The sequence below is a fragment of the Lithobates pipiens genome, unplaced genomic scaffold (assembly GCF_037356315.1).
Source record: "Lithobates pipiens isolate NorthernLeopardFrog02 unplaced genomic scaffold, aLitPip1_a1.2 Scaffold_18, whole genome shotgun sequence".
In the NCBI taxonomy this organism is placed as follows: Eukaryota; Metazoa; Chordata; class Amphibia; order Anura; family Ranidae; genus Lithobates; species Lithobates pipiens.
Genome location: NW_027507758.1, coordinates 441,885,597 through 441,899,111, shown reverse-complemented (window position 1 = coordinate 441,899,111; position 13,515 = coordinate 441,885,597). Strand labels below are relative to the sequence as shown.

Sequence of the window (13,515 nt, the reverse complement as noted above, 5' to 3'; positions counted from 1 at the left end):
TCATGGTCAGACCATGGGCATGGATGGATATGTGCTTTAGACGAGTTGGCAAGTAGTATAGGTGTGCAGAAGATATAATCTAACCTAGCGTAGTAATTGTGAGGGTGAGAGAAGTGGGTGTATGCTATGTTGTGGGCTCTCCAGGAATCTATTGGAGTCTATTGAGGGTGCGGTTCATGGTTTTAGAAAATGTTTTAGAGGAGGGGACTATTTTGCTTCTATCAAGAGCAGGGTGGGCCGCCATATTAAGTCACCTCCTAGTATCATGTGCGGGGAGCTATAACAGTCAAGGGTATCAAAAAATTTTGAAAAGGAGTTTTGAGATTCATTGGGGGCATATACTGATGTAATTGACAATGATCGGTTGTTAACTGAGCCTTTGATAATTATAAATCTGCTGTCCTCAACTTTGTAGATGTTTTGTATGTCAAATATGATGGAGTTACGGACAAAAATAGCTACACCTCGGGTTTTGTTATGAAATGTGGTGAAGTATGATTGATTGTAGGATTTATCGAAGAATTTGGAGTGGTTTGTATTTGAGAAATGGGTTTCTTGTAGCAGTATTATGTCGGCTCTTAGTCTTTTATAATTTTGGAAGGCTTTTTTGTGTTTGTGTGGGGAGTTGAAACCCTGAACATTATGTGAGAGGATTTTGAGACCCATTAGTAATTCAGAAAAATATATTCTCTAGGACTGGTAAGTATATTGAATATTCCCTGAGATATATAAAATAAAACACAAATAGAACACCTCTGATACCTGAGTAGTTTTGTACCTGTGCCATAATAACACGTAAATGCCTGTAGAGTGATAGTATAGTGTAATCTACTTAAATATACCACATAATTTGAACAGTAGGGAGGGTAAAGTAGTACAGTGAAGATTCCGTAGATTGAGTAACAAATAATCAGTGCCATAAGGGCTAGGAAAAAATATAAGAAGATCAAAACATTAAAAAAAGGGGGTCATAAGGCATAGTGCCATATGACCGTGCAAAAGAACTTAGAGGACATACCTGTCCTGAACCCACCAGCGGGGACTGACATCGCATCTCCAAAGGGAGGGTGCAGCAGTCAGCCACTGCTGTAGGTTGGGGGTCAAACCAACGACAGCGGATATGCTGAGCCTGTAGAAACATAACATTTTTCATATGCTTAAAGGTAGGAAAAGTACCCCAAAATTTTTTTTTAAAGTTGTAAATAAAGGGTCTTCCCAACACAGCAATATAAGAGTCCAATAACACCCAAGGAGGAGAAAAAAAAAGGAAAAAAAGGGGGGTGGGGAAGGGGGGTAGGGTGTCAAAAATATGTGTGAACAATGTCTCATATCACGCCCAACGGGGAGTGTCAGCGGTAGTTCAAAACAGAGGTGTAAATTTGGTATATGAGGGGGTTCAAACTTAGATGTTTATCTATTATAAATCATAAAACTTGATATGAAAACTGGGTAGCGTCCAGTGATAATTGCCAATATTAGCTCCAAAACAGAGAAGAGGAAAGAAACAAAAAAAAGGTATCTTCAAAAAGAAAAAAGTCTTCCCCCCTCTCTACTATTCCTCCTCTTCAAACCTTGTGAACTGAAACAATGGGGAGAAACCTTTAGCTTAATCGTGTGGTAATCTGTGGTCAAGCAAGGGAGAAAATATCTTTGGAAGATCCCTTCCATATGAAGAACTTCATTCATGGGACGATTGGCGCCATCTCCTTTGGTCTCTTTGGTTACGGTGTGTAACGGGAGTTGACCAGATAGGTGATGATCTTGGAGTTGTGGTAGGATGGACAGGGGGCTCGGGACTCAGCAAGCCCAGTTTCACAAGAAGCTCCTTTCTCGCAATAATGTTATAAACTGTAGAACCATTGTGCATCACTGACAGTTTAAAAGGAAAGCCCCAGCGTTATCTGATCCCTGTTGTTTGTAGGATGGTAGTAACCTCTTTTATTCTGCACCAACCTCCTTTTTCTTACCTCAAATTATGGCTGCATGTCCTTTTCAGTGACCTTTCTGTAATCCATTTACTACAGTTACTGTAGTCACCTTTGATATATCTGTACATTGTAATCATACAGTATGTACTCTTAAAGGAGTTGTAAAGGCAGAAAGTTTTTTTATCTTAATGCATTCTATGCAATAAGATAAATAACTTTCTGTGTGTAGCAGCCACCCCAGCACCCGCTGATAACTTACGTGAGCCCCATCTCTGTCCAGCGATGTCCACCAGTGTCTTAGCCATCTGGGACTCACCTCCTGATTGGCTGAGACACGGCAGTGGTGCCATTGGCTCCCAAGGCTGCCAAAGTCAGTTAGCCAATCAGGGCAGAGAGCGGGCAGGTTCAGGGGTCCATGACTGAATGGACAAAGGGAGCTGTGACTCAGATTGGGTGCCCACATAGCACCACTTGACAGACGGGAGGGGCCAGGAGCAACGAAGAGGGACCCAAGAAGAGGAGGATCTGGGCTGCTCTGTGCAAAACCAACTGTGCAGAGGAGGTAAGTATAACATGTTTGTTTGTTTGTGTTTTAAACAGGACTTTGCTAGAGTGAATAACTGTAATCTATTTAATTGATCTTCATAGCTCAGGTTTTCCATACTTCATATTCATTTTGGTGCTCTTCACTGAGCTCTTTCTAATTTAACAATGTCTTTTCTGAGAATTGATGACCAAAACTGAACTGCATATTCAAGATGAGGCCGAACCAGTGTTTTGTAAAGGGGTAGAATTTTTTATTTATGTCTTAAATATACAGTATTATATAGAAAATAGTATACTATAGTATACAGTATTATATTTATAATGCATGATAGTTAGCCGCAGCTTGGCATCTCCACCACTTCTCACAGGGAAGCCCTTCCAATGTGTATTTTGCATGTGTATTTTTGGCATCCATGTACATAACTTTACATTTCTCAAATACTGAACCTCATCTGCCTAGCTGCCCAACCATGGTTTTACTGTAATGATGCTAAATTTATTTTCCTGCATATTTTGGCATCAACAGCAAACACTGAAACAAAGCTTTTAATTCCAATCTCTATATCTTTAATAAACAGATAGAATATCATTAAATCCCAGTCAGTACCCTGGGGCACACCACTCACAACATTTAGAGAATGAGTCATTTATTACTACTCTGTGAACCCATTCATGTAACCAGTTTCCTATGTACATACAATTTTATCAACTCCAGACCTTTTTTTTTATAGATTATATACCCATGAGGTACAGTATCAAATGCTTTAGTAAAATTCTTGCTTTCACATCTTACTATATCAACAACTTTAGACTTTCTATCATTAAGGGGTAGTTGAATCAGGGGACTTTGGTCTATTTTCTCCAGCTGAATGATTTCAAGGTGTTCATTCAATGCTGTCACCATTCCAAAGCCCAAGAAAAGGTTTTAGTCCCATTTTGGACTTAAAGACCATCAGTGGCTTCATACATCCTCATAAGTTTTGAATGGAATCTGTTTGGTTATTAGTTTTTTTGCTGTGGCTGGCAATCATCTTTTGCATTTCCTTTTGTCAGGGCTGGCTTAACCCTTCCTTCTCTGGGCTGGCTGCTCAGCTGTCGGCTAATTGCCAGCTCTCATCTCTCTCCACAGCTACCAGCTGTTCCTGAACATACTCGTCTGGCCTGCCTACTTAAAGCTGTCCAGCTCACTTCACCTCTGCCTTCGCCTTGGTCACATCACAAGTAACTATCTCCTGCGGTTCTGTTTAAAGACTGGCTTGCTGACATCCCTTCTGGCTCCTTATTCTGCTTGCTGCTGCTCTACTTGGATCCCTGACTTCTGGCCTGGCTGATTACCCGATCTGGTTTTTGAACTCTGGCCTGGCTGACTACTCGACCCGGTTACTGGACTCTAGCTATGCTTTGACTACGCTTTTTCTATTTACCTTTTTATTTATTTTTTTGTAAACAAGTGTGATTTAATTGTACTTCTGTCTCCGTCTGATTCATGGTTCCTGATACCTTTTGCCCTTGCCTTTACCCAGAGAGTTTCACAAATGTGCTTGGACCAGTTCTTGACTTTCCTTGTCTCTGAGGTATTTCAATCATCAAATACTTGGACAATCTCTTGCTGCAAGGGCAGACCTCCCTGGCCTTGAACTCCAATGTGTCAATCGCCTGAAGGAATTTAGATGGATCCTGAACATCGAGAAGTCATCATTAGTACTTCCTGCCCTAAGGAAAGTTTGACAAAGCAGAGTCAGGTTCAGCAATCTCAGTCTCAGCATCAGTAATCCATGCAGAGTGGAATGCAGGTACTGGCGTTGATGATATCTACCTTCCATTTGCTCAATTCCACTCAAGGGTCATGCAATAGAACATTCTTGTGGTGTGCAACAGATCCAATCTGTCTCTGAATAAGGTGGAAGGGTTACATCCTCGGACAAAATTCTTTGTCATGATAGCTTCTGTTCCCAGTATTCTCAGCTGGCAATTTTTTCTCCCCTTACAATGGAAGATTGTCACAAATGATGTCAGTATTCTGAGTTGGGGCAGAGTTCTGGGACCTCTTGCTGTACAGGGTTGTTGGACTCAGAAAGAAGCAATGGCCCCAATCAACATTCTAGAGTTACAGGCAATTCTCCTGTTTTTAGTTCATTTGACCCTCCTTCTGAGCTGTCATCTGGTCCAAATTAATTCGGACCATGCCACAACTGTGGCTTACATAAATCATCAGGGAGTGGCTGGAGTATTGCAGTGGCAATGGAGGAAGGGTATATTCTGTCCTGGGCAGAGTTTAATGTTCCAGGAATCTCTGCAGTGCACATTCCTGGGGTGTAAAGTTGGCAGGCAGATTTTCTCAGCAGACAATGTCTAGACCCAGGGCAATAGGCCCTTTATCAGGAGCTGTTCCAAGACATATGTCTGTTTTGGGGATGCCAGATGTGGATTTGCTAACTTCTTAGCTTAACAAAAAGTTGTACAGATTTGTCTCCAGCACGCGGGACCTGGCAGCAGATGTAACAGATGCCCTAGTGTTACCGTGAGATCAGTATGCAATTACCCATACCTTTTCTCTGCTGAGGAGTTTACATTGCTTACTTTGAAGAATCAGGGCCAAGGGCATTCCAATCATTCTAGTAAACAAAGTTGCGCTAACCAGTATATGAACCATCAAATGTGAAATAGCAAATAAAAAAAAAAAAAACACATAAAACAATGTAAATCAACATCAGTGATCTTACACAATAATAAACCACATTTAAATCAAAATGTCCATGTAGCATCTATATAAATTGTGATCAGTTCTGAAAGGTGTGCAGGAAGTTAATCCACATGATTATATATGAGAGAATCCAAAAAGGAGAAGTACTTCAAAGAAGTTCCACCACCAAAGGTAAAAAAAATCCTCCCGTGACACCCATCACTTTATTAATGGGGGCGCTTACCAGATAAAGTAGACCATCTATTTCTAGAGTACACTTACAGATAAACCTCTGCAGTGTGAGGTGAGTGATGAGGAATTCTATAAGTCACTGGAACACGCTGATGATAGGGGAATTAATCCAATGGTATCAGATCATTTGCTTGCCAGCAAACAAATACACCCGCACTTTTGGGGTCATGTAGGACATGATGGTGTCAGCACGTCGCTCCGCCCAATATGTTTCGTCATACGTGGCATCTTCTGGGGCCAAGCCTGTGACACTGTTGGAGAGCATCCGTGTGATAGTCCAAGGTCACGACATGCCATGGGCAAGCATGATCCAGTAAACGGTTCTGAGATCCAGTCTGATAGTGGAGTCCTGAAGATGGTAGTAAAGTCAGGGCAGGCAGCAGATCATCATATTAGGTTACTGTCAATATTTGTGATATGTGGAGGGCGAATTAAAAGATGTTGGTGTCTAAAGACTTTTTTATGCATTTTTTCAGCTGCAGCAACAACAGACCCAGCAAGCCATTGGTCTTCAAGCCATGCAAGCACAACAGCCTTTGGTAAGTACAGAGTATATTTTTCATATTTATATTGAAGTATCTTTACAGTATAAACAAAAAAAGAATATCTATTTTAGGATCAGAATATGAAATCGCACTCCACTGTGACACATTTTTAGAACTGATCTAATCAAAGTGTATATATATCCAAAATTTTTTTTGGATAGGGTAAGAAAAAGGGTTAAAGTGATAATAAACCTTTGGTTAATTTAAGCATTTTCAACAGCTCATTCAATCACATAGGTAGCTTCTTTGTCTTTTACTATGTAGGTAGCTTCTTTATCTTTTAATTCTTGCCTATCCTTCCAGTTTAAGCTAGTGCCATGACTGCTGCCCCAGGTTTCCTGTTTAAGAGTGGAAGTTACACTTGCATGCAGGGACTTGAGTTGAAACCCTACACAATAAAAATACACAGCCCCATAGCCTAGTACAGTGATGGCGAACCTTGGCACCCCAGATATTTTGGAACTACATTTCCCATGATGCTCACGCACTCTGCAGTGTAGTTGAGAATTATGGGAAATGTAGTTCCAAAACATCTGGGGTGCCAAGGTTCGCCATCACTGGCCTAGTATGTCAAGGCACAACCCTGCTACTCTTTCCTCCTCCCCTCTCCATTCTCCAAACTAACAGAACCACTCGAGATTGTTAACCCTTTCCTATGTAGACCAGAAATTCAGAGAAACAGCACTGAGGGCAGTGGAGTAGAGTAAGAATTTAAACAAAAAATTTACTTTAGTGTGCTCAATATGTTAAACTAAAAACACTGAGGGTTTAATACGACTTTAAAGCTGCTACTAGTTTATTCTGAATTTAATTATTCACTTCCTGTCCTAGAAACACAAGGAAGTTAGAGTAAATCTCCCAATGTGGGGGAATTGTTTGGTTGTCCCCAGAACAGGTTTCCCCATTAGAAGATGTCCCCTTTATTGCTGTTCGAGGGACAATTCAAAAATGTTTTATGTTTCTCTTCACTTTTATTCTAACAGTGGTCACAGTGCAAATATAAGGGTGAATTTCTTCAATGGTGATACATACAACAATAAAAACCTGGCAGGGGGGTATACCTCTTCCCCACTCTAGCTAACACAAAGAAAGGTTTTGTCTAGAAATACACTTTATTTATTTATTTATTTATTTATAATCAATAGTGGAAGGTAAAAAAAAAACTTCAGCCTTTACAACTACTTAGATTCTAGTGTCTTTCTGTAAAAAAGAAAACTTTCTTTACCCAACATAATATAATGCATACAATTATCTCATACAAGGAAAACAACATAGTAGAGGTAATTTACTATAGCAGCAAGTATTGGGCGCTATTACATGTAATAGTGCCCATTTTAGGCAATTAAGATTTCAACAGGCGAATGTGTGAATGAAAAAGATCGCTATTAGCGGCGAACATACGTTAGTAAATTTGGAAATCAGCGCTAATTAGCAATTCCGTGGATATGCAAATGCCAATGTCTACTGAGTTATTATATACCATTGCACTGCAACCATGATCCATGTATGTGAAAGAAACATTTTTATGTGAGATGTGCTCTACCTCGTGTGCATCTATTGATATATATTGCAATTAGTATTTTTAGTTTTTTTCCTTCTTTTGCTAATGAATGCAGTTATGAATGATTATTACAGAGTAATGTCTGCTATTCTGTAAAGTTACATGTATTGAACATTTAGGTTACCTATTTATTTCTTGGTTTTTTTTTCATGTTTTTTATTTTTTTTATAGGTGACATTATTTATGTTCATTCTTTAATCATACTACACTATTATGCAGGTCTTAGTGTACTTAGCACAATGGCTTGGTGGTCTGCTCAGATGTTACCACAGCACTCAAGGTATGAGTTCAAATCCCTACCATCCACCAGGTCTGTTTATTTTTTCAGTGCACAAGCAAATTAAAATAAACAAATGTAAACTGCTCGTTAACTAGTGTGTGATGTTTGGAATTCCACACCATAATATTATTGAATACTTACATACCATTGCATGCATTTTAAGAGTTAATATAATAGAGTCAGCCAAACTAAAGTTCAGTGGCTTTCACCTATTTTCAGCATATGCTGCTTTAGCTAATTGTCATTCACCTTTTTTCCACCAATTGTAATCTTTTAGTATCCCTCTGTGGGATCTGAACCCATGAGCTCTTCAAGGCCTAAGTTTTCAATGTAGAAGTGCTGACCTCTAGCCTATATGCACAAGCGTACATAGAAAAAACATTTACTAGTGTTTGACGTTTCTTCTCTCCAAGCCTTCTCTCCTGCCGCCTTCTCCCGCTGCCATGTTCTTCTATGCAGCCGGTTACCCACTAAAAAAAAAAGCTGCTCTTCTTCTGTGGCGGTCTTCCGTGGTCTTCCGATGATGTTACCCAGGCAGTCTGCCCCATGGCTATGTAAGAGACGCCACACAGCGGGTGACAACAAAGCTGAGGGGGACTGCCACAGAAGAAGAGTGGCTTTTTTTTATTAACGGGTAACCAGCAGCGTGGAAGAGCACAGCAGGTGGAGAAGATGGTGGCGGCAGGAGAGGCGGCTCAGGGAGAAGATGACGATGGGAGAGACAGCTGCAGGATAAGACAGCTCAGGGAAGAAGACAGCTTGGAGCTATTTTACAATAAAGGACTTGTCAAAAACCGACTATTGTTTTTTTTTTTCATTTACATTTCACTGCTTTTTTGGGGATTTCCACACCATAATATTATTCAATAATTACATGCTATTGCATGCATTTAAAGAGATACAATTATGAAATAAACCAAACTGATGTGCATGAATAACTATGCTGCTGAGTAAAATTTACGTTTACCATCAGTGGGATTTGAACTCATAGCTTGAACCTTTGAATGTAGCAGGGCATACCACTATGCTTCAGAGCTAAGCGCAAACCTACATAGAAAATACATTTACTAAGGTTTGATTCTGTACAATAATTTTTTTGTTTGTTTTGCATTTCAGTCATTAATATTATAGTAACAACCATGCGCATGCTGATGTGGCATTGGCTAATAGGCGTTCGCCTCTTTTCTGTGATTTTGCCGTGATTTCAGGGAATGCCTGTGTAAACTTGAGGTCTATGGACCTCAACTCGCATCAAATTCGGACCAAAATAATACAGTGACTACTTTGAAGTCAGTGTGACTTGAAGTCGCACAGATATGAATGATACTCATTGGAAATCATGGGGTATGACTTTTCATGCGACTCTGATGTCCAAAGTCGTAGGAAAAAAGGGGCCTGACTTTGTGTGTGATTTCAGAGATATGAGTTCACAGATGTCTAGTGAAATCACATACAGTGGGGACGGAAAGTATTCAGACCCCCTTAAATTTTTCACTCTTTGTTATATTGCAGCCATTTGCTAAAATCATTTACGTTTTTTTTTCCTCATTAATGTACACACATCACCCCATATTGACAGAAAAACACAGAATTGTTGACATTTTTGCAGATTCATGAAAAAAGAAAAACTGAAATATCACACGGTTCTAAGTATTCAGACCCTTTTCTCAGTATTTAGTAGAAGCACCCTTTTGATCTAATACAGCCATGAGTCTTTTTGGGAAAGATGCAACAAGTTTTTCACACCTGGATTTGGGGATCCTCTGCGGGTGGCACAGTGGTGTACTTTCATAGCACTTTCACATAGCAGTAAGAAGGGTCGCTGGTTCGAATCCCAACCATGACACCACCTGCCTGGAGTTTGCATGTTCTCCCTGTGCCTGCGTGGGTTTCCTCCAGGTATTCCAGTTTCCTCCCACACTCCAAAGACATGCTGGTAGGTTAATTGGATCCTGTCTAAATTGTCCCTAGTATGTATGAATGTGAGTTAGGGACCTTAGATTGTAAGCTCCTTGAGGGTAAGGACTGATGTGAATGTACAATGTATATGTAAAGCGCTGTGTAAATTGATGGCGCTATATAAGTAAAATAAATAAAAAAATTAATTCCTCCTTTGCAGATCTTCTGCACTTCTGTCAGGTAGGATGGTAAACGGTGGACAGCCATTTTTAGGTCTCTCCAGAGATGCTCAATTGGGTTTAAGTCAGGGCTCTAGGTGGGCCATTCAAGAACAGTCACAGAGTTGTTGTGAAGCCACTCTTTCGTTATTTTAGCTGTGTGCTTAGGGTCATTGTCTTGTTGGAAGGTAAAACTTTGGCCCAGTCTGAGGTCCTGAGCACTCTGGAGAAGGTTTTCATCCAAGATATCCCTGTATTTGGCTGCATTCATCTTTCCCTCGATTGCAACCAGTCACCCTGTCCCTGCAGATGAAAAACACCCCCCCAGCATGATGCTCCCACCCTCATGCTTCACTGTTGGGACTGTATTGGACAAGTGATGAGCAGTGCCACACATACGGCTTAGAGTTAAGGCCACAAAGTTCTATCTTGGTCTCATCAGACCAAAGAATCTTATTTCTCACCATCCTGGAGTCCTTCAGGTATTTTTTAGCAAACTCCATGTGGGCTTTCATGGGTCTTGCACTAAGGAGAGGCTTCAGTCGGGCCACTCTGCTATAAAGACCCGACTGGTGGAGGGCTGCAGTGATGGCTGACATTCTACAGCTTTCTCCCATCTCCTGACTGCATCCCTGGAGCTCAGCCACAGTGATCTTTGGGTTCTTCTTTACCTCTCTCATCAAGGCTCAGTTTGGCCGGATGGCCAGCTCTAGGAAGGGTTCTGGTTGTCCCAAACATCTTCCATTTAAGGATTATGGAGGTCACTGTGCTCTTAGGAACCTTAAGTGCAGGATAATTTTTTTTGTAACCTTGGCCAGATCTGTGCCTTGCTACAATTCTGTCTCTGAGCTCTTCAGGCAGTTCCTTTGACCTCATGATTCTCATCTGCTCTGACATGCACTGTGAGCTGTAAGGCATTATATAGACAGGTGTGTGGCTTTCCTAATCAAGTCCAATAGTATAATCAAACACAGCTGGACTCAAATGAAGGTGTAGAACCATCTCAAGGATGATCAGAAGAAATGGACAGCACCTGAGTTAAATATGAGTGTCACAGCAAAGGGTCTGAATGCTTAGGACCATGTGATATTTCAGTTTTTATTTTTAAATAAATCTGCAAAAAATCAACAATTCTGTGTTTTTCTGTCAATATGGGTTGCTGAGTGTACATTAAAGAGGAAAAAAAATGAACTTAAATGATTTTAGCAAATGGCTACAATGTAACACAGAGTGAAAAATGTAAGGGGGTCTGAATACTTTCCGTCCCCACTGTAGGTTCCAACTGTCCCTGATTTGGAACAAAGTCCCTCGGTCCCTTGTTCCTCCTCATTTGTCCCTCATTTTGTTCTGATCTATATCATTGTATATAAAATATATAAAAAACTTTTTATCTTTCAAAAAGTTTTTCCCAGTGCTAAACCTTTCATCCAATTTCTAAATTGCTTTGTTTGTAAATTTCCAAAGCCAATCTAAAGGAATATTATTGGTAAAAATAAATCACTTGGGGGATTAACTATTTTTTTTTTTTATAAGTCTCCTTTAAGGAGGCGTGTTAGGGGGTGTGTACTTTGGCTACATACTTTTGATAATAGGTGTCCCTCATACACATCTCAAAAAGCTGGAAGGTAAGAAATCACCCCCTGAAGTTGCCCAATGTATTGCAGGAACCACATTTGGGAATCCATGCGGTGTGGCACCAATTCGGACAGTTCCTTTGCTGTCAAAAGGTGCTGATTTGGCCTGCAATCTGACACGTCAATTCAGAGCTAACTGAACATAGTTGAAGTTGCATAGATATTAATGGAAATCATGGGGGGCAACTTTTCATGCGACTCAGAGGCCCAAAGCTGCATGAAAAGCCACCCAAGTGTGAAATTAACCTAATGAGATTAAAGTGGTTGTATAGTCAAATTTTTTACTTTAACCTACAGGAAAGCCTATAATAAGGCTTACCTGTAGGTAAAAAAATATCTCCTAAACCTGTATGGTTTAGGAGATATTCCCCTCGCAATGCGCACAGGGGATTCTCGGCTGAAAGTCCGGCAGACGATATCGTGGCTCCGTCCACTCACAGCGCCGGAGCTGCGATACCCGGAAGAAACGCAGAGGGAACACGTCAGCTCCCTCGGCGTGGATCGGGCCAGATGTTGGGGCCTCATTCTAAGGAAAGTATTTCATAACGTAGCTAGTAGCTCATTATGCCTTTTCCTTTGCAGGTCAGGAAAAAAAAAAACTTCAGTGGGTATACAACCGCTTTAATTCATAACACCTTTGAATTAGGCCCCATTTGCACTTGTGCGACCTTAAAATTGCACAGCTTTGCCATGACTTGAAAGAATGCCTGTGTAATCTTATGGACCTCAAATCGCAGCAAAGTCAAACCAAGATAGTGCCCCACTTTCAGGATGTAAAAGTGACAATAGTGCCAAAAGGTGTTATCCATGAATCTCATTCACACTACTGCAACCTGAAAGTCACACTATTTTGCTGCCACTTTGCCACTGCAACTTGGCCCCAACTTCTGGGAATGCCTGTGTGCCTATGTACCTCAAGCCGCATGAAAGTCACACCAAAGTAGTACAGAGACTACTTTGAAGTTGGTGTGACTTAATGTATCATTGAGAATCATGGGGTACAACATGTCATACAACTCGGAGGTCCAAATTTGCTGGAAAAGTCACCCAAGTGTGAAACAAGTCATATATATTTTAATAGAAATGAGCTCTCATTTATATTTGCATAGTCCTTACTGATTTACAGTGATGTGTGCACATGAGCGAGAAGAAAATGTGTGGTGACGCCAATCAAATCAATGAACCCCATCCACACCAAATCTAACTACCACATCCACCCCCACATTGAGTAAGCACAAGTACATATCCTACACTTACCCGACAAATGAGCAGCACCTCCTCTTTGCTGAAGAGGTACCTCACATGTCCACCTAGATGGAGATCCTGACCAGCATAGGAACTTCCGGGTGATTACAATGACTAATTTCCAGAGCGGAAGGTGAAACCACGCTCTTTTGATCACAGCTGCAAATATTTGATCGCAACCATGATTGGAATTTTTTTTTTCCGGTTATTTGCAGATATGCGAATCTGTATTTATACATAAAACAATATTTCAGGGGGAAATGAAGGGAGTTTGATAAGAAATGGTGTCCCTGGAATTGCAGCAGGTGAATTACAAAGACAAAGGCCCAGTTTGTGCCCTGGTTCACACTGACAGCGGGAGGAAATCTTGCGAGTTCCGCTGAACTCACACAATTTCATTCCTGCATGTCATTCTCGACTGCGGGGGGAATTTCAGAGAATCTGTGCAAAGTCGCCAAAAGTAGTACAGAAACTACTTTTGGAAATTGCGGCACCGATTAGGGCGGTGCAATTGCCACCGCCATGTCAAATCGCATGCCAAATCGCACCAATGTGAACCAGGGCTGACACATACAACACTGCCTATCCACCAGCTGAATTCATTACCTGCAATTCTCCACAGCTGTTATATACAAAGACATATAAACAGAAGAAAAAACAGCGCCAATCTAAGTGCAGTATTGTTGAATCAAAGACATTTTTTACGTTGCACGCGTTCGGAGCA

At 40.8% G+C, this 13,515-nt stretch overlaps 1 protein-coding gene across 3 annotated transcripts in view; it reads left to right on the top strand.

The window, feature by feature from the left end:
- Positions 1 to 13,515, top strand: part of MED12L (mediator complex subunit 12L) — a 740,921-nt gene that overhangs the window by 690,081 nt on the left and 37,325 nt on the right. For all 3 annotated transcript variants that reach the window (XM_077488157.1, XM_077488156.1, XM_077488155.1), the window contains one exon: positions 5,886 to 5,948. In XM_077488157.1, the coding sequence (XP_077344283.1) occupies positions 5,886 to 5,948 (63 nt within the window). The remainder of the gene's footprint in view (positions 1 to 5,885; positions 5,949 to 13,515) is intronic.